Source organism: Budorcas taxicolor, chromosome 3, assembly GCF_023091745.1.
Source record: "Budorcas taxicolor isolate Tak-1 chromosome 3, Takin1.1, whole genome shotgun sequence".
Lineage (NCBI taxonomy): Eukaryota > Metazoa > Chordata > Mammalia > Artiodactyla > Bovidae > Budorcas > Budorcas taxicolor.
In genome coordinates this window covers 52,280,800-52,306,209 of record NC_068912.1, presented here as the reverse complement: position 1 = coordinate 52,306,209, position 25,410 = coordinate 52,280,800, and the positions used below count along the sequence as shown (strand labels likewise).

The window sequence follows — 25,410 nt, the reverse complement described above, 5'->3', positions numbered from 1 at the left end:
TGAAAATTATAAGACACTGATGAAAGAAATTGAAGACAAAAATAAATGGAAAAATACTTCATGTTCATGGATTCAAAGAATCAATATTGCTGAAAGTCCACACTACTCTAAGTGATCTACAGATTCAATGCAATCTCTATCCAAATTCCAACAGCATTCTTCACAGAAATAGAAAAAACAAATAAAAACTCATAGAAAACCACCTAAAAAAAAACAAACCCCACCTAAAGCAATAAACACTAAGAAAGAAGAACAAAGCTCTCCAGCCTTGTTTCCATAATATGCCCTGATTTCAAACTATACTACAAAACTATGGTAATCAAAACAGTATGATATTGACATTAAAAATAGACATATAGATCAATGGAACAAAATATCCAGCCCAGAAATAAACCTATGCCTATATGGTCAATTAACTTTCATCAAAGGAGCCACAAACTAGGAATGGATAATCTCTTCAATAAATGGTGACGGGAAAATTGGATATCCACATGCAAAAGAATGAAACTGGATCCCTATCTTACATCATATGCAAATATAAGGTCAAAATGGGTTAAAGACTTTAACAGAAGACTTGAAATCATAAAACTCCTAAACAAAAACAAAGGGGAAATGCTTCTTAACATTGGTTTGGCAATGATTTTTTGGATTTCATACCAAAAGTGAAAGCAACAGATGCAAAAATAAACAAGTTTAATTATATCAAACTAAAAAGCTTTTGCACTGTAGAAGAAACCATCAACAAAATGAAAAGGCAACCAATGGAATGGGAGAAAATATTTGCACACCACACATCCACCAAGGGTTAATATCCAAAATATACAAGGAACTTACAAAACTCAAAAAACAAATAATCCAGTTTAAAAATAGGCAAAGGATCTGAACAGACATTTTCCCAAAGAAGGCATACAAATGGCTAACAGCACGTGAAAAGGCACTCATCATCCCTGGTCACTAGGGAAATGCCAGTCAAAATCATGAGATAGCACCTAACACCTACACATCAAAAAGATAAGAGATAAATGCTGGCAAGGATATGGATGAAAGGGAACCCTTGTACACTGCTGCTGCTAAGTCGCTTCAGTCGTCTCCGACTCTATGTGACCCCACAGATGGCAGCCCACCAGGCTCCCCTGTCCCTGGGATTCTTCAGGCAAGAATACTGGAGTGGGTTGCCATTTCCTTCTCCTCCTTGTACACTACTGGTAGGGATATAAATCGAAAGTCATTATGGAAAAAAGTATGGAGTTTCCTCAAAAAATTCAAAACAGAAGTACCATATGATCCAGCAATCCCTGGGTTATATCCAAAGGAAGCAAAATCAGTATCTCAAAGATGTGTCTGTACACCTGATTTCATTGCAGTTATTATTTACAGTAGCCAAACCATGGAAACAACCTAACCATTAAGAAATGAATGGATAAAGAAAATATATATACAACAGGTTATTATTCAGCTTTCAAAAAGAAGGAAATTCTGCCTTTTGTGACAACATGGATGAAACATCATACAAAGTGAATTAAGTCAGACAGAGAAAGACAAATCCTGCATGGTATCACTTACAAGTGGAATCCTAAATAAAAAGGTCAAACTCATAAAAATGAGTTGCCAAGGGCTGTGGATATAGCAGAAACAGAGGTTGGTAAAAGAATACAAACTTTTAGCTATGAGAAGATTAAGATATGAGGACCTAATGTATAAAATGGTGAGTAGAGTTGAAAATAACTGTATTATTTGCTGAGAGAGCTGAAATCGTATTCTTACCCCCAAAAAATTTAGAAAGGTAAATATGTGAAGTGACAGATGTGTTAACTAACTTGATGGTGGGAAACTTTTGTAATGTATATGTTTATCAAACTACCATACTGAACACTTTAAATATAGTATAACTTTGTCAATTATACCTTAATAAAGCTGGGGTGGAGGAGGAATTAAATTATTCCAGTCCCCAGTCACATTCCATATTCTGAAAAGAACTTATAAAGTCCTTGTAGAGAAACAAGACTATCCAAGGGTTATACTTTGACAATAAGATCTGACAGAAGAGATGCAAATATATATGTGAAAATATATCAGAACTAAGCACGAAGTTTATCTTTTCCAGAGTGATTTTTTTTTCTTATTCATCTTGATTAGGCCACTTGCTTTTTATCTCTTTTTTAAAATCCCAAATTTCATTTTTTTAAACTGTTGATTATGTTTCATTAGCTGATATATGTTGTTGCTGGTCACTTAACCCCTTAATCCCTTTGTTTTTGGTAATTTAGTTGTGCTAAGTGGTGGATTTAATTGCAATTATCAGTATACTGGCTCAACAGGAACTTAAATCAGCCTTCCTCTAAGAAAGCCCCAAAATATTAGTAGATATAAAGAATAAACTGTCTCTTTTCCAAGTTAAGAGTCTATTGCCAGTTGGGGAGATATTAGTATTTACATGGTATTCTTATTAGTCTTGAGTCACATTTGTCAACTACACTTAGTAAACACTATGCAGAATACATTTCTAGATTTAGAAAGCTGAGGAAGTTGTAAATAAAGAAGAAAGTGAGTTCCAGAAACTGACGCAGTTACAATCTATTACGAGATATAAAACAGATAATACATTTCAGAACACAAGTATGTAGTTATTTAAGCAATTACATTTTTATAAAGATTTTAAAAATTTGACAGATTGTGGTAAGTGATCCTGTTAAAAGTTAAACCAAAGCACATAACAGCTCTGCTCAAATTCCTCCATTTCTCTCAAAGTATACGGCCACAAGGCCCTACATAATCTTGCCTCCCCACTTCACCTTTGTGTTTCTGACCGCATGTCTACTACTCTTACTTCTCATTCATTTCCTCCAGCTTCTTTTTCTAAAGACCTACCCTGATTCCTGGGCTTCCCTGATAGCTCAGTTGGTAAAGAATCTGCCTGCAATGCAGGAGACCCTGGTTCAATCCCTAGATTGGGAAGAACCACTGGAGAAGGGATAGGCTACCCACTCTAGTATTCTTGGGCTTCCCTTGTGGCTCAGCTGGTAAAGAATCCACCTAAAATGCGGGAGACCTGGGCTGGGAAGATCCCCTGGAGAAGGGAAAGGCTACCCACTCCAGTAATCTGGCCTGGAGAATTCCATGGACTGTATAGTCCATTGGGTCGCAAAGAGTCGGACACAACTTCACTTTCACTTTTCTTTCTTTACCTTAATTCTTCTATTTAATTCTAATCCTAAACGTCTATTCCAGCATTCCCAATTTAATCTCCTTTACTCTGCCCCATATTTTTCTTTTCTCATACTATTTATCACCTTCTAAAATACTATAGGACTTATTTATATACTGTTACAATTGTTCCCCACCTCCATCTCAAAAATGTTAACTTCTCAAGGGTAAGAATTCACTGTCTGTTTTCTTAACTGGCATATCCCAAACCTGGCACATAGTAAAAACTCAATTTATGCAAGTTCGTATATATTAAATCAAGCAGATAACTCACAAATCTTTAGTTTACTTTCAGTTGTATATTGTGTCAGAATACTCATTCCAAAACAAAAACATAATACTAAGTTTGTCAATCCATCAGCTTTTGAATGAATCTCATTTTTTCCTTCAAAATATATCCCTTCCTTTAAAATATTTATTTTTAACAAGCCCACAAGTTGGTCATCATGCTGGTTTTTCTCTCATTAGGTAGTTCCACGTCAATTTACACTTGCAAAAATGAATCTATGATTCAGAGTAGATGTAAAATCAGTTTTCTAGCTTATGAGAAAACTCAACTACTAAGTACATCATTCATCATCACTATCAACACTTGATATTGAATTTTTCCTTTTGTCCAACAAATTCTCAGCAGTCTCCCAGTAATTACATGTTATAATAGTGTATGGGGGGGAGGGGATGTCTGCAGTCCTGAAAATGACAAAGTACTGTGGCAGGATCAATGTGATCAAACCTCTATAATCCTCAGGATTCAAATATAGCAAAATTCTGTAAAATAATCAGAAAGTAAGTCCAAGAAATCCCCAAAGTCTCAAATTATCATGAGTAGGATACAGTCTTCCACTTTAAATACACACTTGGAAACAATAAAGTATAGTAAGTTCAGTGAGTTTGACAGAAAATGAATACAAGGGACACAAGAGTAGGCAGCAGTCTTAACTAACAAAGAGACCTAAGTAGTAGGACAACTTCAGCTGTGCTAAGATAGCAAGAAAATCTTTAAAACTCTTCAGAAATAAGTGTCATAATATGGCAAGTTCATGTATGGGATAAGATTTTCCCATCATACAGATAATGAAACTAACTGTTTACTGCTAACGTGTTTCCTACATTCCCACACCAGAATTTATTTATGTCACCAGACAGAAGGAAATGCAGCAAGACTGAGATGCCATGGTGAACAGGAGCACTAATGGCTAGCCATGTGTGACATTATTATATCATCATTTATAACCCTTCTATAATCTGCTCCTCCCATTCCACCCACTCATTTATCTGCACTGGAGGGAACTTTTCACAAGTGGCCAAGCAAACATTTTCTAACTATACTTCAGAATTATCTCAGTCCTCAGGATACCCAGGATAAGAATCACTCATCCCTAGATTTCTCCAGCTCAACTACCTAATATCTGAAATTCAGTTGTTTTGCCAACTAGATCATTATTTTGTGGATTTTAGAACATTCCCCAGCTTTGAGTCACTAATTCCATAATCTTAAGCATGGTTTTGGTAATGTAACTTGACTTGCTCAAAAATACTTCATGGTTTCTCTTCATGGCTTAATAAATATATAAAAAGTAAAAGCAAAATCTTCTGACTTGGTATTCATGGCATTAAATGATCTAATCCTAATATACCTGCCAATCATTATTTTCTATTAATACTACCCTTTTTTAATATAAATATATTTATTTTAATTGGAGGCTAATTACTTTACAATATTGTACTGTATTTGCCATACATCAACATGAATACTACCCTTTTAATCATAACTTTTTTCACCTAAGCTGGAATTCTTGTTCTTTTCAAACATATTCCATACTTTCTTATCCTCCCCCTTCCTCATGGGCTACTTTTTTGCCAGAACAACTTCCCTACTTTATATGGCTTTCAATGTATTTAAAAATAAGAAGATACACAAGGTTTGGTCCTTGCCTTCAAGGAGTACACAGGTCAAAGGGAAATAGTCACAGAAACAGCTGATGAATTATAAAATAGAATAAATATACTGTAACAGACATACACATGCTATCAAAGAAAAAATGTTACCTTCAGATACGTACTCAAAACATACATACTCAAAATACTTATGTTGGAAATGCCCAGAAATATAAAATAGTATAAACTACAAATTAGGTTCTTTCAAAAATTACTCAATTTGTAAAAATGTCCCCAATCCATAGAATATCCCATTCTGTCATTTCCCCTACCCATGTTTATACCAATACCTAAAGAATAAGAAATTATCTGTATCAATTTGTAAGTAAATATGCTAAAAGTTCATTCAATAATATAAATCTCGTATCTGTACTTGCCACTGACTGGTAACCAACAGTTCACAACTGGCACCAGTCTGCAGACGACACTTTTAGTAGCACGATCACACATATTGGGACTCTTACATGACCCAAAAGATCCACATTTCCCTCTTTTGCTCTGTCAGCCAAAACAAACAGAAATGCAATGAAATAAAACACTTTAAAATTATGACTTCAAATACAATGTTGATGTAGTAAAATACTTTAAAGGATACGAATTTCTGTGACAGCCTTCAAGGAATCTAAACCTTTTTCTGTTACCCCTAGGAAAAAAAAAAATCCTACATTCTTACAGATATTTTTAAACTTTTCCATAAAAGCTACTTCATTAGAATTTGTATAAACTTTTTACTAAGAGAATAGATAAAACAATATTAGATCACAGGTTTAAAAATGCAATATAATAAATTGCACATAGAGTGACAACATACAAATACAAAGAATATTTTTGTATTCTTACCTATACTAAGAAATACAAATGAGACTGTACTCATAAAATCAACTGAAAAAAGCACAAAATTACCTTGAACTGTATGAGGCTGGGATGCAACTGGAAAAGATGGTGCTTTGATTATGCCTTCTCTGATTTCAGAAGCAAAAAGTGTATCACTGGCTGTCAAAATGTTACAGTCTGAATACTGAGGTTTCTGCTTACTATTGCTATCTTTCCATGATTTCCCTTTGTTCACTTCTGTTTGGACAATTTTCACTGAGCCAATATTAGAGTCCAAGTTTTCACTGTCATTGGAATAAACATCCTCATGTATATTATCAGATATTTTAAATAACCTGCAAAAAATTTGCATATGTAATCATCACTTAGAATGTAAAAAACTAGCATAAAATTGGTTCCTTTAAAAATACCTATAGGTCATGGCTTATTAGAACACAAAAGCTAATCATTCTCCTAAAGTGTTGCTGCTGCTGCTGCTGCTGCTAAGTCGCTTTAGCCGTGTCTGACTCTTAGAGACCCCATGGACTGCAACCTACCAGGCTCTGCCGTCTATGGGATTTTCCAGGCAAGCGTACTGGAGTGGGTTGCCATTGCCTTCTCCTTCTACTAAAGTATGATTTGCTAAATTTACCGATTATGGCTTATTAGAACACAAAAGCTAATCATTCTTCTAAAGTATGATTTGCTAAGTTTACCACCGAATTATGTCTTTTCACTTTCTTAAAACTCAGATAAATCCATCTGTGGTGGCCACCCTCTGAGACAGCTCTGATGCTCCTTGTATCCTGGTGCTCACACTTTTTTGGAATCATCTTCTTTGAATCAGGACTTGCCTATAAGACTAGCAGAGTGCTGTGGAAGGACAAGCATCTAAGGCCAGGTCATAAAAGATTGTCACTTCCACACAGTCTCTTAGATCATTCATTCTGAGGGGACCTAGCCATTATAACATGAGAACACTGAAGCAATCCTACAAAGCAGCCCATGTGGACAGGTTCTTGTCAGTAACTAGCACCAACTTCCCAAGCACTGTTCAATAATCATTTGAGTGTAAGAGATGGCTCTCCGCAAAGTTCTGTAAAACAAAGAAGGGCCATCTTTATGACTGTAATTTACTATAGTTGACTGGTTCAAAGACAATCCATCAAAGTAATTTGTTCACAATAGCCCTAAGGGAAGAAGTGATCAATAAGATTCCTAATAATACAACACTAGCACGTTACAGAATAAGTAATAGAGCTGACAGCAGGTTATCAGTCTTACGGAATTCTGTAAGGAATGACACCCAAATAATTACAAATACAAATACAAAATATTTTCTGTTATTTTCACTGTTAATCTTAATGATAGGTTTTTTTGTGTTGCATCCAACACTTCACTTCACTTCACTTCAGTTGCATCCAACTCTTTTCGACCCCATGGACTATAGCCCCCAAGGCTCCTCTGTTCATGGGATTTCCCAGGCAAGGATACTGGAGTGGGTTGCCATTTCCTTCTCCAGGGGATCTTCCTGACCTAGAAATCGAACCTACGTCTCCTGCATTGCAGGCAGATTCTTTACCATGTGAGCCACCAGGGAAGCCCAAGTTTTTGTATAAGAGCCAGTCATGTATGGATGTGAGAGCTGGACTATAAAGAAAGCTGAGCACCAAAGAATTGATGCTTTTGAACTGTGGTGTTGGAGAGGACTTTTCACAGTCCGTTGGACTGCAAAGAGATTCAACCAGTCCATCCTAAAGGAAATCAGTCCTGAATATTCACTGAAGCACTGATGTTGAAGCTGAAACTCCAATACTTTGACCACCTGATGTGAAGAACTGACTCATCTGAAAAGACCCTGATGCTGGGAAAGACTGAAGGTGAGAGGAGAAGGGGATGACAGAGGATGAGATGGTTGGATGGCATCACTGACTCAATGAACATGAGTTTGACTAAACTCCAGGAGTTGGTGATGGACAGGGAAGCCTGGCATGCTATAGTCCATGTGGTCGCAAAGAGTCAGACATGACTGAGTGACTGAACTGAACTGAATTGAATCTTTCAAAAAACCAGACATGTATTCTAAAACAAACTATAGAGCTGCATCTTCCAACGGTAGCAGTACTGTTTTTGAAGACAGAAAATTCAAAAGCAGATGGTTAATCTTTCATAATACAACAGAATCCCATTTTAAAATGGTATTGAAAATAAGGAAAACACTGATGCCAACAGTGTTATATGCTGTGATATCACTTAAAAGCACAGATTTTGGAATCAGACAAACCTGGGTATAAATCAAAAGTTTCTCCACTTTCTATCTGTATGACTTTAAAGTTAGAGTTTGAAATACATTCTTCCAACTGTAAAAATATTATCCACACAACTACTTATTTAAATTTCCTGAACCTCAGATTCTTCCTAGGTCCTTTGGCTCTTCCACTCCACACTCTCTTACGTCCTTTGCTTCTTTACTGAATTTTATATTTACTTCCTGGTCTTAACAAAAATATTTACTTGCCCTGGAAAACTCTCACTCTTAAAAAAACTCTTCAGTTCAGTTCAGTTCAGTCGCTCAGTCGTGTCCGACTCTTTGCGACCCCATGAATCGCAGCATGCCAGGCCTCCCTGTCCATCACCGTCTCCCGGAGTTCACTCAGACTCATGTCCATCGAGTCCGTGATGCCATCCAGCCATCTCATCCTCGGTCATCCCCTTCTCCTCCTGCCCCCAATCCCTCCCAGCATCAGAGTCTTTTCCAATGAGTCAACTCTTCGCATGAGGTAGCCAAAGTACTGGAGCTTCAGCTTTAGCATCATTCCTTCCAAAGAAATCCCCGGGCTGATCTCCTTCAGAATGGACTGCTTGGATCTCCTTGCAGTTCAAGGGACTCTCAAGAGTCTTCTCCAATACCACAGTTCAAAAGCATCAATTCTTCGACACTCAGCCTTCTTCACAGTCCAACTCTCACATCCATACATGACACTGGAAAAACCATAGCCTTGACTAGACGGACCTTAGTCGGCAAAGTAATGTCTCTGCTTTTGAATATACTGTCTAGGTTGGTCGTAACTTTTCTTCCAAGGAGTAAGCATCTTTTAATTTCATGGCTGCAGTCACCATCTGCAGTGATTTTGGAGCCCAAAACAATAAAGTCTGACACTGTTTCCACTGTTTCCCCATCTATTTCCCATGAAGTGATGGGACCAGATGCCATGATCTTTGTTTTCTGAATGTTGAACTTTCAGCCAACTTTTTCACTCTCCTCTTTCACTTTCATCAAGAGGCTTTTTAGCTCCTCTTCACTTTCTGCCATAAAGGTGGTGCCATCTGCATATCTGAGGTTATTGATATTTCTCCCGGCAATCTTGATTCCAGCTTGTGTTTCTTCCAGTCCAGCATTTCTCATGATGTACTCTGCATATAAGTTAAATAAGCAGGGTGACAATATACAGCCTTGACGTACTCCTTTTCCTATTTGGAACCAGTCTGTTGTTCCATGTCCAGTTCTAACTGTTGCTTCCTGACCTGCATATAGGTTTCTCAAGAGGCAGGTCAGGTGGTCTGGTATTCCCATCTCTTTCAGAATTTTCCAGTTTATTGTGATCCACAGAGTCAAAGGCTTTGGCATAGTCAATAAAGCAGAAATAGATGTTTTTCTGGAACTCTCTTGCTTTTTCCATGAACCAGCGGATGTTGGCAATTTGATCTCTGGTTCCTCTGCCTTTTCTAAAACCAGCTTGAACATCAGGGAGTTCACGGTTCACATATTGCTGAAGCCTGGCTTGGAGAATTTTGAGCATTACTTTACCAGCATGTGAGATGAGTGCAACTGTGCGGTAGTTTGAGCATTCTTTGGCATTGCCTTTCTTTGGGATTGGAATGAAAACGGACCTTTTCCAGTCCTGTGGCCACTGCTGAGTTTTCCAAATTTGCTGGCATATTGAGTGAAGCACTTTCACAGCATCATCTTTCAGGATTTGAAACAGCTCAACTGGAATTCCATCACCTCCACTAGCTTTGTTCATAGTGATGCTTTCTAAGGCCCACTTGACTTCACATTCCAAGATGTCTGGCTCTAGATTAGTGATCACATCATCATGATTATCTGGGTTGTGAAAATCTTTTTTGTACAGTTCTTCTGTGTATTCTTGCCACCTCTTCTTAATATTTTCTGCTTCTGTTAGGTCCATACCATTTCTGTCCTTTATCGAGCCCATCTTTGCATGAAATGTTCCCTTGGTATCTCTAATTTTCTTAAAGAGATCTCTAGTCTTTCCCATTCTGTTGTTTTCCTCTATTTCTTTGCATTGATCACTGAAGAAGGCATTCTTATCTCTTCTTGCTATTCTTTGGAACTCTGCATTCAGATGCTTATATCTTTCCTTTTCTCCTTTAAGTGGACAAAACTGCTAATTCTCTCACATTTCTTCTCCACACCAAATTTACACCATTACTTTTCCACTCTCTCACAAAAGTATCTGTGCTATCTAGCTATGCAACATTGTATTCCTCCTCATTGCATATATCCTATATCAACCTCTGGTCACTTTAGAATCTTTTCCTCTTAATTACAAGCTCTTCCATAAACTGGGTTGTTGTTGTTCAGTTGCTCAGTCGTGTCCGACTCTTTGTGACCTCATGGACTGCAGCACGCCAGGCTTCCCTGTCCTTCACCATCTCCCAGAGTAACTGAGTTACTTCACCATCTACGTAGACAACTCATTCAAAATTCTACCCTCTACATTTCTTAGCCTTTTATCTCTAGTAGCTTTCTCCCTCATCTGATTTCAGTCACCTACTCTCCCGCCTTAGATGTTATCATTATCCTCTTCTCAAAGCAACAATTCTAAAAAATCATTTTCTGACCACAACCTCCTATCCTTTTAGCTTGTTTGCTCAAGGTACTAATGAGGTCAAAGAACAAAATTACTATAATTAACTTCTTTATTTTCTCCCGAACCATCTTCCTTTTCACTTTTCTCAGGTACCTTGAATGCATTTAATACCATGACATATCTTTTCAATCACTCTCTTATCAATATTCTAAACCCCTCTCCCCTTTTATACTTTTATCATACTTATCTTGCAAATCTGAAATTCTATGTAAATCTATCTACTATTTTTTCATAAATGCAGTCAAGTGGTAGAACGTTATTGAAAAAAGCACAACTATTAGGTGGATGAATAATATTCAAATTCAAATTCACATCAGCCAAGACTGAAGAAACAAAATCAATATACAAAAATCAACTGTATATCTACACACTTTCAATGGACAATCTGAAATTCCATTTAAAATAACATCAAAAAGAATATGTACTTATGAGTAAATGTAACAAAATAAGTATAAGACTTGTCCACTGAAAGCTACAAAATATCTTTGAAAGAAATTAAAGAAAATCTAAATAAGAGGAAAGGTATCCCATGTTCACAGATTGGTAATCCTAAGTAAAATGATTTTTCAAATCTGTGAGTAATTCTAGCAAAGTATTATACCGAATGCACGGTAGTGAGAACTCCCAAATTTGTAGACTGCAAGGCAGAAATTTGGATAGCCTGTCACCCTATTTGTGGCTGGCATTGGAAGTAGGGTAGTCTTGTGGGACTGAATCCTTACTTAACTCTTGGAGTGTGATGCTAACTCTAGGAGTTAGTAAGAAGATTGAATTGTATTCTTGGACATCAATTGGTATTGAAGAATCAGATAAATGGATGGTACGAAAACACTCCAGACTTTCCATTTATGGTCAGTCGATTATCAGTGCAAGGGCCATGTCTTTCAATGGGGAAAGAACAGTTTTGCTTTGCTTTTAACAAATGGTGCTGGAACAACTGGATATCTATGTGCTAAAGAATGAAGTGGGCTTCTACTTTGTACTATATTCAAAAATTAACTCAAAATGGATGATAGACCCAAATTTAAGAGCAAAATCTTAGAAGGAAATGTAAGAGTAAGTGTTTACAACCTTGGATTAGGCAATGGAAAAATTGGACTTCATCAAAATTAAAAACTTTTGGCCAGCTAAGGATATGAACAGAAAAGTGAAACACAGCACACAAAATGTAAGAAAATATTTGCTACTCATATAACTGATAAGGTATTTTCAACCAGCATAAGTAAAGGACCCTTACAACTCAACAATAAAAAGACAACACAATTTAAAAACAGATCAAGGATTTGAACAGACATTACTCCAAGTAAGATATGCAAATAGCCTATAATCACACAAAAAGCTGCCCAACACCTTTAGTCAGCAGAAACACATGAATCAAAACCACAATGAGATATACATCACACCCATTTTGTATGGCTATAATAGAAAAGACAAACAACAAGTTCTAGCAAGGAGGTGGAGAATTCAGAAACTTCATACACTACTAGAGAAATTGTTCAGCAGTAGGCTGCAAGTCCATGGGGTCACTAAGAGTTGGACACGACTGAGCGACTTCACTTTCACTTTTCACTTTCATGCACTGGAGAAGGAAATGGCCACCCACTCCAGCGTTCTTGCCTGGAGAATCCCAGGGACGGGAGAGCCTGGTGGGCTGCCATCTATGGGGTCGCACAGAGTCGGACATGACTGAAGCGACTTAGCAGCAGCAGCATAGTTACTTTGTAAAACAATTTGGCAGTTTCTCAAAAAAAGATAAATATAGAGTTAATATATGACCCAGCAATTCCACTTCTAAGTATAAATCCAAAAGAATTAAAATACATTTGACCCTTGCACAACATAGGTTTAAACTGTATTGGTCTATTTATACTCAGATTTTTGTCTTCTTCAATAAATACTACAGTAGTATATGATCTGAGTTGGCTGAGTCCACTGATGCAGATCTACAGATAAGGAAAGCCAACTATAAAGTTGTACTTCAATTTCTGACTTCCCAGGAGATCAACACCCTTATTAAACCCTGTGTGTTCAAGGGTCAAATGTATATATTCACACAAAAACTTACATCTGAATTCTCATGGCAACATTATTCATAATAGCCAAAAAGTGGAAAGAACTCAAAAGTTCATCAACTGACAGATCAATAAACAAAATGTAATATACCCATTCAATGAAATGTTACTGGCCATAAAAAGAATAAAGTACTGATGTATGGCAGAACATGGTTGAACCTTGAAAATGTTGTCCTAAGAGAAAGAAGCCAGACAGAAAAAGCTGCACTTATAATATTAAATATCTAGAATAGGAAAACCCACAGAAACAGAAAACAATTAGTAAATGCCAGGGGCTGGGTGAGAGATGAAGAAATAGGGAGTAACTTAATGAGTACAGAGTTAGTCTGGGGCAGCAAAAATTGTATAGCAGTGATGGTTGCACAACTCTGTGACTATTCTAAAATCTATAAATTGTACACTTTTCAAAATAATGAATTTTATGATATGTGAATTACATCATAATAAAATTTATTTAAAAATTCACAGACATCAACCCCAACTGGGACCTTCACAGTGTCCAACTCTACCATTATTCTAATTAGAGTGCTTTCCCATTCTCCATAATTTCTTCCACCCTTCTCATACTTGCTCAATACCTCTACTTTCCCCCTCAAATTCCACAGATGACTCCATCTCTTATGTCACAGAAAAAAGAAAAACCATCAGTGATATCTCCTCTGAATCCTAAACCCATATATCCAATTATCTATTTGGACATTTTGTACGTACTTAAAACAACATGTACAAATTTGTACTCATCACCTTCCCCTATTCTTCCTTTGCAGTTTCTACATCATGAAAGAACACTATCAATCTTTCATCAATCTGGCTCAAGCCAGACATTTAGGAATCAGGTCCTAAGTCAGGTTACCATTTTCTCTCATCTAGACTAATAAAATAATCTAAATGACCCTTCACAATGTATTCCAGTTCTCTTCTAATTTATCCTACTGGGGCAAAAATGGACTTTAAATAAAAAAGAATATCTAATTTTACTTCTCTGCTTAAAACCCAGGACCTTAAGGCAACAGTTCTCACTTTTGTGTGCCTAACAATCGTTCAAAAAATGTGTTAAAAATGAAGATTCCTGGGTCCCATCCCCACCTTGATCCAGAGTGTGATTCAACAGATCTAAGGAAGGAACCAGGAATCCAAATTTTTTAACAAGCACTCCATGTGATTCTGATGCAGTGAGTTCACAGGGCACAATTTAATAAGCACTGAAATGGCAACCCACTCCAGTACTCTTGCCTGGAGAATCCCAGGGACGGGGGAGCCTGGTAGGCTGCCGTATATGGGGTCGCACAGAGTCAGACATGACTGAAGTGACTTAGCAGCAGCAGCACCTTAAAAGTACAAAATGTTTCACTCCCTACAAGATTCTGAATGACTTAGTCCCTCCATACTTTGTCTCTTAGCATGCTCTCATTCTCTCTTACTTTAAACTAGAAAAATTTCTAAGAATAAAAGCTCTGTGCTACTTTAGTCCATTTGCACAGACTATTCCTTCTGCCTGGAACACTCTCCTTTATTTGCACTCAGCTTGACTTTATTCTTCCTTAAACTTACAAAATCATTTCCTCAGGGACATCTTCCCTGATTGTGCAGCAGATTAGGATCCCATATTAACAGCCATTTTCAAACGATGGTCAAGATTCAGAGTTCATAGGATCAAAACAATTTCCATAACACTTTTTCCCCATCATTTTAATTTACAATATGGTTAAATATCAATAGATATAATCCAAAAAAGCAAAAGCTCTTATGGGAATCCTCAATAATTTTTAAGTGGAAAGGGGTCCTGAAAACAAAAAGTCTGAGAACCTCTGCTCTAACCATATATCTCATCAAAATAATTGTCATACAAAAAGTGTTTAATTATTTTTAGTTACTACTTGCCTTTCCCTCAATAAACTGTAAGCTCTCTGAAGGCAAGAACCTATGGCTAGAACTCAGTTAAAAGAGTGTTGAGTACACAGTAGACCTCTATTTGTTGCTGACTTTTTTTCTCATTCAGATTCTATCATATTTTAAACTTCTGGAGATACACATAAATATTCAACTGTATCACTGAATATCATTCATTTCATTTAATTAATTACCTTTTACAGAAGGCTGACATGCTCCCTCCTTTATCTTGTGCAGAATTAACTAACTTTGTATCATCTGGAACATTTTTCTCAAGTTCTATCTCAGTGCCAATGTGATTTTTGCATTTCTGAGAAGAACCATATGTTAGCTTGCCAGCAACATGTAAGTCATTGTTACCTGCCCCTCCTAAATTTAGATCATCTTCTTCATATTCATTAGAAGGGAAGTCAAACTGGAATTTTTGAGTTTGTGAAACATAATTTGTGTCTTCATTAGTTATCCTTAAATTTGATGGTAACATTTTTGATCTTTTATTCTGACCTACAAAAAAGAAACACTTTAATTACTACACATTCTCCTTGAAAACAAATTTTAAAAACGATGATAGAAAAATTTAATAAGATTTTTCAAAAGAGCTTACTAGGTGAATAAGAAAAATAACAAAATGATCTGTAATACCATATGTGATTTTGAAATACAATAGTTGTTACTCTTATGGTACATCATAACTGAAGGATAACTCTAAATTAGTTAAGAAATATTGAAATTAAGTTTGAAATTTAAATTAAGCCTACATTATAAAATAGGTTTAATTTCTGACCCACAGAAATAACCATAACTGAAAGTGGGTTGCAAGAATACTGGGATGGGCTGCCATTTCCTCTTCCAGGGGATCTTCCAGACTCAGAGATTGAACCCATGTCTCTTGTGTCTCCTGCACTAAGAGGCAGATTCTTTACCACTGCACCATCTGGGAAGCCCCAAAATTAAGATAATAGAATGTTTTCATCAAGGCAACGGAACTTTAAAGGTGTCTTTACAGAGACTTTAAAAGCATCTTTGAAAGTCTGGAAGGCATTTGGAGGCCTTTTTAGGCCTTAAATTTGCCTTATCATTTACACTATACTAGTATACATACATATTATATATATGGGTGTGTGTTCTATTATAACACACAATAGAATTACTACATTCTATATATAATTTGCTATATACAAGAGTATAAAATATATAAAAATTTTGAAACTAATAAAATTTACATGCATGAACCTACTATTAATTTAAAAATCAGTTTTACCAACAATATCACATTAGATCACATATACTATTTGAGTGTGTTTGTTTTCTAACTTTGTAAAGATGATAACAAACTACATAGTTTTTGCATCTTGTTTTTTTCACTCAATGTATTTCATGAATCTGGTTTCCTAAACCAGAGGATCCTACCTTTAGTAAAGTCTAAGACAGAAACTAAATAGCAGTGACAGTTTTAATGGGATGAGGAAACAAATTCACAGAACAATATAACAGGTGTGTGTGATAGTATATTTTGTGCCTGTAATATACATATGTGTGTATATCTATGCATGGAGAAGGAAAATGTTTCAGATTTTACAGTTCGGTGACCACTATTTTGAATAAGTTTCTAACTTTCATTTTATTCCATTAAAATAAAAGAAATGAATATTTCAATATTAGATTTTTTTACATTGACATGAGCTGAATGGATTTGACTTCACAACTTACATGTGATACTTTACCTAACAATTTATGACTTTCTATTTCTTCCTCTAATGCCTGAGTATCTGGAATTTCTGAAATCAGTGGAGCAGATGGAAGAAACCAATCCAAAGATTTTTCACTGTCTAGGTGGCTATATAAAATACAAAAATATGAATTTATGTTAACAAAGATATAACATCAGAAACTGTATTTATTAACTAAACATAACTCAGTTACAGACTGGAAAAGGTCAGTTTTCATTTCAATCACAAAAAAGGGCAATGCCAAAAATTGCTGTACAATTACAGTCATTTCACATGCCAGCAAGGTAATACTTAAAATCCTTCAAGCTAGGCTTCAACAGTACATGAACTGAGAACATCCAGATGTATAAGATGGATTTAGAAAAGGCAGAGGAACCAGAGATCAAATTGCCAGTATCTGTTTGATCATAGAAAAAGCAAGGAAATTCGAGAAAAACATTGACTTCTGCTTCATTGATTATGCTAAAGCCTTTGACTGTGTGGATCCCAATAAACTTTGGAAAATTCTTTAAAAGATGGGAATACCAGACCACCTTACCTGCCTCCTGAGAAACCTGGATGCAGGTCAAGAAGCAATCATTAGAAATGGACATGGAACAACAGACTGGTTCAAAATCGGGAAAGGAGCACATCAAGGCTGTATACTGTCACTCTGCTTATTTACCTTACATACAGAGTACATCATGAGAAATGCCAGGCTGGATGAATTACAGGGTAGAATCAAGATTGCCAGAAGAAATATCAATAACCTCAATACGCAGATGACACCTCCCTTATGGCAGAAAGTGAAGAGGAATTAAAGACCCTCTTGGTGAAGGTGAAAGAGGAGACTGAAAATGCTAGCTTAAAACTCAACATTCAAGCCAAAGTAATCTTGAGAAAGAAGAATGGAACTGGAGGAATTAACCTGCCTGACTTCAGACTATACTACAAAGCTATAGTCATCAAGACAGTATGGTACTGGCACAAAGACAGAAATACAGATCAATGGAACAAAGTAGAAAGCCCAGAGATACATCCATGCACCTATGGACACCTTATGTTTGACAAAGGAGGCAAGAATATACAATGGAGAAAAGACAATCTCTTTAACAAGTGGTGCTGGGAAAACTTGTCAACCATCTGTAAAAGAATGAAACTAAAACACTTTCTAACATCATACACAAAAATAAAATGGATTAAAGATCTAAATGTTAAGACCAGAAACTATAAAACTCCTAGAGGAAAACATAGGCAAAACACTCTCTGACATAAATCACACCAAGATCCTCTATGACCCACCTCCCAGAGTAATGGAAATAAAAGCAAAAATAAATGAAGGGAACCTAATTAAACTTAAAAGCTTTTGCACAATGAAGGAAATTACAAGAAAGGGTGAAAAGACAGCCTTCAAAGTGGGAGAAATAACAGCAAATGAAGCAACTGACAAAGAATTAATCTCAAAAACATAAAAACAGCTCATGTAGCTCAATACCAGAAAAATAAACGACCTAATAAAAGAATGAGTCAAAGAACTAAACAGACATTTCTCCAAAGAAGACATACAGATAGCTAACAAACACATGAAAAGATGCTCAACATCACTCATTATCAGAGAACTGCAAATCAAAGCCACAATGAGGTACCATCTCACGTCTATCAGAATGGCTGCTATCAAAAATTCTACAAACAATAAATGCTGGAGAGGATGTGGAGAAAAGGGAACCCTCTTATACTGTTGGTGGGAATGTGAACTAGTACAGCCACTATGGAGAATAGTGTGGAGATTCCTTAAAAAACTGGAAATAGAACTGCCATATGACCCAGCAATCCCACTCCTGGGCATACACACTGAGGAAACCAGAACTGAAACAGATACATGTACCCAATGTTCATCACAGCACTGTTTACAATAGCTAGGACATGGAAGCAACCTAGATGTCCATCGGCAGATGAATGGATAAGAAAGTTGTGGTACATATACACAATGGAATATTACTCAGCGATGAAAAAGAACACATTTGAATCAGTTCTAATGAGGTGGATGAAACTGGAGCCTATTATACAGAATGAAGTAAGTCAGAAAAAAAACACCAATACAGTATATTAAAGCATATATATGGAATTTAGAAAGATGGTAACAACAACCCTATATGTGAGATAGCAAAAGAGACACAGATGTAAAGAAAAACTTTTGGACTCCATGGGACTTGATGAGGATGGGATGATTTGAGAGAATAGCACTGAAACATGTATACTACCATATTTGAAACAGATCACCAGTCCAAGTATGATGCATGAAACAGGGCACTCAAAGCTGGTACACTGGGACAACCCATAGGGATGGGATGGGGAGGGAAGAGGGAAGGGAGTTTGGGATGGGGGAAACATGTACACCCATGGCTGATTCATGTCAATGTATGGCAAAAACCATGACAATATTATAAAGTAATTAGCCTCCAATTAAAATAAGTAAATTAACAACAACAACAACAAAAAAAAACCAGCATTAAAACATCTAAGATCATGGCATCTGGTCCCATCAGTTCAGTTCAGTTCAGTTCAGTCACTCAGTCGTGTCCGACTCTGCAATCCCATGGACCACAGCACACCAAGCCTCCCTGTCCATCACCAACTATTGGAGTTTACTCAGACTCATCTCCATTGAGTCGGTAATGCCATCCAACCATCTCATCCTCTGTCCCCTCCTGCTTCTGCCCTCAATCTTTCCCAGCACCAGGGTCTTTTCAAATGAGTCAGCTCTTCACATCAAGCGGCCAAAGTATTGGAGTTTCAGCTTCAACATCAGTCCTTGCAATGAACACTCAGGATTGATCTCCTTTAGGATGGACTGTTTGGATCTCCTTGCAATCCAAGGGACTCTCAAGAGTCTTCTCCAACACCACAGTTCAAAAGCATCAATTCTTCAGCTCTCAGATTTCTTTAGAGTCCAACTCTCACATCCATACATGACCACTGGAAAAACCATAGCCTTGACTAGATGGACCTTTGTTGGCAAAGTAATATTTCTGCTTTTTAATATGCTCTCTAGGTTGGTCATAACTTTCCTTCCAAGGAGTAAGCATTTTTTAATTTCATGGCTGCAGTCACCATCTACAGTGATTTTGGAGTCCAAGAAAATAAAGTCTGACACTGTTTCCACTGTTTCCCCATCTATTTGCCATGAAGTGATGGGACCGGATGCTATCTTAGTTTTCTGAATGTTGAGTTTTAAGCCAGCTTTTTCACTTTCCTCTTTCACTTTCATCAAGAGGCTCTTTAGTTCTTCTTCACTTTCTGCCATAAAAGTGATGTTATCTGCATATCTGAGGTTATTGATATTTCTCCCAGCAATCTTGATTCCAGCTTGTGCTTCATCCAGCCCAGCGTTTCTCATGATGTACTCTGCTGCTGCTGCTGCCACTAAGTCGCTTCAGTCATGTCCGACTCTGTGCGAACCCATAGACGGCAGCCCACCAGGCTCCCCCATCCCTGGGATTCTCCAGGCAAGAATACTGGACTGGGTTGCCATTTCCTTCTCCAATGTATGAAAGTGAAAAGTGAAAGTGAAGTCACTTAGTCATGTCCGACTCTTCGAGACCCCATGGACTGCAGCCTACCAACTTCTGCCGTCCATGGGATTTTCCAGGCAAGAGTACTGGAGTGGGGTGCCATTGCCTTCTCCAGATGTACTCTGCATATAAGTTAAATAAGCAGGGTGACAATATACAGCCTTGACGTACTCCTTTTCCTATTTGGAACCAGTCTGTTGTTCCATGTCCAGTTTTAACTGTTGCTTCCTGACCTGCATACAGATTTCTCAAGAGGTAGGTCCCATCACTTCATGGCAAATAGACGGAGAAAAAATGGAAATGGTGACAGACTTTACTTTCTTTGGCTCCAAAATTCCTGCAGTAACTGCAGCCATGAAATTAAGACATTTGCTCCTTGGAAGAAAAGCTATGACAAACCTAGACAGTGTGTTAAAAAGCAGACACATTACTTTGCTAACAAAGGTCTATATGGTCAAAGCTATGGTTTTTGCAGCAGTTGTGTATGGGATGTGAGAGTTAGACCATAAAGAAGGCTGAGCACCAAAGAATTGATCCTTTCAAACTGTGGAGCTAGAGAAGACTCTTTGAGAGTCCCTGGGACAGCAAGGAGATCAAGCCAGTCAATCCTAAAGGAAATCAGTCCTGAATATTCATTGGAAGGACAGATGCTGAAGCTTCAATACTTTGGCCAGCTGATGCGAAGAGCCAACTCATTGGAAAAGATCCTGATTCTGGGAAAGATTGAAGGCAAGAAGAGAAGGGGATGACAGAGGATGAGATGGTTGGATGGCTTCATCAACTCAATGAACTTGAGTTTGAACAAACTCCAGGACAGAGAAGCCTGGTGTGCTGCAGTCCATAGGGTCACAAAGAGTTGGACATGACTGAGCAACTGAACAACATTCAGTTACAAACTCTTAAACTTAATGTACTACCTTTCTGTGATAACCTCAATTTATCCTTATAGAGCAGCGTATAGCATATCCTTATACGTTCTCAATCTTTTTTCCTTGTGTGTCATGGGATTAATGATACTGCTCTGAGGTATGCTACCTAAATAATGGCTATAACTCCATTTTATTTTCTCCAATTCAAATGCTGTGACAGGGATCTTAAATCTGCTCCAATATAAAAAAAAGAAAGTAATATATCATTCCAAAACTTTAGCATCTTAACCAATACAAGTTAGCAAATTACTGATGATACACTGGACAACTAATCATGGGTCATAAGTGTGTATATGACACCAAAACATTATTACAAATCAATGTCTTAACTCAAATGTTCCTGGTCCAAAACCATCTATGACAACAGAAAATCCAAGAAACCAGTTGAAATTGACAATCAGTTTGAAAACCTGCAGTAACTGATGAGATTTTTGTCACCCTATTGGCATCTGCCTATTGCCCTATTGTTCAACTGTGATCCTATTAACATGTAATGTTTTAATATCTCGTTTCCAACCTAAGTTGGCTTGTCCTTCATTAGAACAAAGATAAGCATTGGGAAACAGAAAATAAAGTTGAAGAACACATAAACTGTCTAAGCCAAGTCCTGAGGATTTGACGATCTTTTTCCTTATTGCTTTGTTGAGGGTTTTATCTCCCAGAAAAGGCCCAGTCTTTCACTTTTATACATCTCATAGCACCTCAAACATAGCTACTGCAGCTCTATTTTCCAAATCAAAAATCTGCAACACATTACCTGACAATATCTAACACATTGTCTGACAATACACCAAAACAACTGAAATTTAGGACTATATCACAGAGTTCTAAGATCATCACCAGGGTCAATAATTCCCTAGGGTGACTCATAGGACTCAGCAATATAGTCCTACTCATGACTGTTAGGTGAAGTCTGAAAGAACTAACAATACATTGTATTGTTAGAAGAGCAACCATATGTTTCAAATTTGCTGATGCCGGTCCTGATTAACAACTGTCATTCCATTTGGATGCACTCTTTCACTCTCAAAAGTGTCCCAGTCTGAATTACATGGTCACATTATTTATGAATGATTCTTCCATATATGTGTTGAACCTCAAGCTGACTGTAAGTTTTTTAAAGTAAAAGTCTTTAAAGTCTTTAAAAGTCTTATTCAGTCAATATTTGAATAAATGAAATAAGTGAGCAATAAATAATTTACACAATATTTCACTAAAAAAGAATAGAATACATAGAAAACTTAGAATTAAAATGATTAACATGTGAAAATCCTTAAAAGCCAGTATTTAACAGACTCCCTATTCCCCAATTCATATTTCCTTTGGTGTCACATTTTTATTTCCACCCCTGATTACTGCTTGCATTGAACCTGCCTATCACACTTGGCCTTTGGCACACTGCCCTTTCTGTTTCCAAAAACTGCCATCATCACTCCTTGTCCTGAGCTACTCTTTAACCATTACTTTCAGTCTTTACTTTAGCCAAAAGTAACTTGAACAAACCAGAAATGCAAATAAATGAAAGCCAAATAGGCAAGAATCTATTCTATTTTTAAAATGATAACATGTTAAACTTCAGTTATTCCCTTATACCTGAATTCCATGTTTACCAAGTATATACCTGAAATGTCATTCCCTGTTGATTCCTTATTTTTTATTTATAAATTTACCAAAGATAAAACTAAAATGCGGTAAAAATAAAAAACCGAAAACAATAGACTGCTATTTTTTAAAGCAGACTTACTTTTCAGCTTCATCTGTTTTTTCAAAAAACAAATTATCCAAGGAAAACAAGGAGTCATTTGATTCCAACATTGTTAAAAGCTGGACTTTGTCATAAAATCTAAAAAATACCAAAACCCAGTTTATAGCCTATTTACAAAGATGTAGAAAACATTTTTCTAGATCCATAAACTATAATTATTAATTTCCTAAAATAATCACAGACAGTCTTTCTTCTGCAACTTCCTCCTAAGTGCTTAAATATTCAAATACATTACTCTGTTATCCACTCATTCACACATAGTCACACATGTATGCCTCTCTTCATGCTGCACAAATGCTTAAAATGTGTTTTCTTCCATTCTCCACCTGACATATTCCTACCCATACTTCATGGTACAGGTCAATGTCATTTCTTCTTCAAAGGCTTCTCTGAATTTGTCCTCTTATGGAAAACAGAATTAATGACTCCTTTTGGGCCCTTAAAATACTTTGGTCATACCATTATTTTTGAATATAGTGCATTTTATTGTGATATTGTATAGCATAGTACATTTTATTGTGAATGTGTTTGTTTTTAAAAATATACTGTGTACATATGCAGGGATTTCCTTCAAAATCAAGGGACAGAGTGGACTTACTTCAAAATAAATAGGAAAATGTTAAGGAATACTGATGAAAAAGATTGGCAACGAGTTAATAATTGCTAATGCTATGTAACAGGTATGTGGAGTTCCTTATAATGTCTATTTTTATATATGTTTGAATTTTTTAAAAATATTAACAAGTTTAACACATATATGTTTATATTCATATTATATAATACACATATATATGCTTAAAAAGATAATTTTTACATTCAGCAGTGTTATCTAAATGTAAAGGATAAAAACATTCAGTATTGGCTACCTGAAAAAATAACAAAAATCTGGGCTTCCTAGGTGGCCCAATGATAAAGAATCCACCTGCCAATGCAGGAGACACAAGAGACTAAGGTTCAATCGGAGGGTACAGAAGATCCCCTGGAGAAGGAAATGAAAATCCGCTCCAGTATTCTTGCCTGGAAAATCTCATGGACAGAGGAGCCTGGCGAGTTCCAGTTCATGGAGCTGCAAAAAGTTGGACACGACTAAACACACTAGCGCACACACACAATAGAACCACGTCTATGGATACATACAATTCTTCCCCCTGCACATCAACACTACATCTCAATTTTTTTTCTAATTTCTGAAACATAAAACTCTACACGACAAAACACAAAATCAGATGCACATATCATAAAATATAAGCCACACTTCTATTCTGTGATAGTTAATATACTGCAAATCTTTCCTTAGGATGGAAACTAAAATCAAAGACACTATTTGAGCGCCATCTCGTGGAGAAATCCACATTACCAAGTCAGAGCTACTGCTGCTAAGTCGCTTCAGTCGTGTCCGACTCTGTGCGACCCCACAGACGGCAGCCCACAAGGCTTCCCCGTCCCTGGGATTACACTGGACTGGGTTGTTATTTCCTTCTCCAATGCATGACAGTAAAAAGTGAAAGTGAAGTCGCTCAGTCGTGTCCAACTCTTAGTGACCCCATGGACTGCGGCACACCAGGCTCCTCCGTCCATGGGATTTTTTTCCAGGCAAGAGTACTGGGAGTGGTGTGTCATTGCCTTCTCCGACCAAGTCAGAGCAAGTCCCTTCAATTTTGAGCCCTCCCTGATGTGATGAAGAGACACATTATTACATCAGGAAGTGCCTGGGGAAAAGAGAAATGTTTCCACATGTACCCCTTTACAAAATGCTACTAACAAAGGGCTAAATTTGATTACATTAGGACTGTTTAAACTTTATCAGAATATTGTGGGGTTTTTCATTTGTTTAGTTATTGGGCTTTTCTCCTTTTCATCTGTTTAGCATAGTTGCCCTCTTCATTTTTCTCAATTTATTCATCATTTAGTCACCAAAAAAAAAAGCAAACTTCAAACAAATTAGCATGGTTCTATAAATGTTTTAAACAATTTAATTATGTGAAAAATAGAAGCCTAGGATAACAGGGCAGAGAGGCAAAAGGGAGTTACTCAGAAATTCCAACTGGAGTCTTCAACATGTTTAAAGTAAAGAATTTCAAAAGTTGAAAACAATTACTTGATAAACAAAAATGCCAGTCATGTTTCTATAGCATTCAAAAGTAACCAATAAAATGTTCCTTTTCTAGTCTTAGGAGAACTATGTAATCTTAAACAACAGAAAGAGTTTTCCAAATTAAAACTCACCAGATCCCTTTTATATGGCTATGCTTCCTCAGAATATAAGTAGAAACTCTTAAGGTTAACACACATGTGTTTGAACTCTTTATTCTAAAAGCAGCTGCAAGCAAAACAATAAAACTGCAAATTAAAAATATTTGGTTCTTAAAAAATATTTCATAAAGTAATCTAAAAACCTCCTATATAAACAGCAAATATTTCCAAGAGAACTTTTAGTTTGATGTCTAGTTCTGACATAAAAGAGAATATAACTTGTTTGGGTCCATAATAAAAACATTGTGTATATATTTTCATACTGATGCAGCCCTATGAAAGAAAACATCCTTTCTACCTAAAATACTGCATCCCCATATTGTGCATTATTTTTCTTCACAGCACTAATTTATAACTGCTCAGTTGTTTA

At 36.6% G+C, this 25,410-nt stretch overlaps 1 protein-coding gene across 1 annotated transcript in view; it reads right to left on the bottom strand.

Annotated features, from left to right (window-relative positions):
- The window catches only part of HFM1 (helicase for meiosis 1), a 114,229-nt gene extending 91,392 nt beyond the window's left edge, over positions 1-22,837 (bottom strand). The window contains exons 1-5 of the mRNA XM_052637751.1: positions 22,767-22,837; positions 16,537-16,649; positions 15,007-15,316; positions 6,046-6,311; positions 5,738-5,785 (exon numbers count right to left, since the gene is read on the bottom strand). Coding sequence (XP_052493711.1) covers positions 5,738-5,785; positions 6,046-6,311; positions 15,007-15,316; positions 16,537-16,649; positions 22,767-22,837 — 808 coding nt within the window. The remainder of the gene's footprint in view (positions 1-5,737; positions 5,786-6,045; positions 6,312-15,006; positions 15,317-16,536; positions 16,650-22,766) is intronic.
- Positions 22,838-25,410: the final 2,573 nt, after the last annotated feature.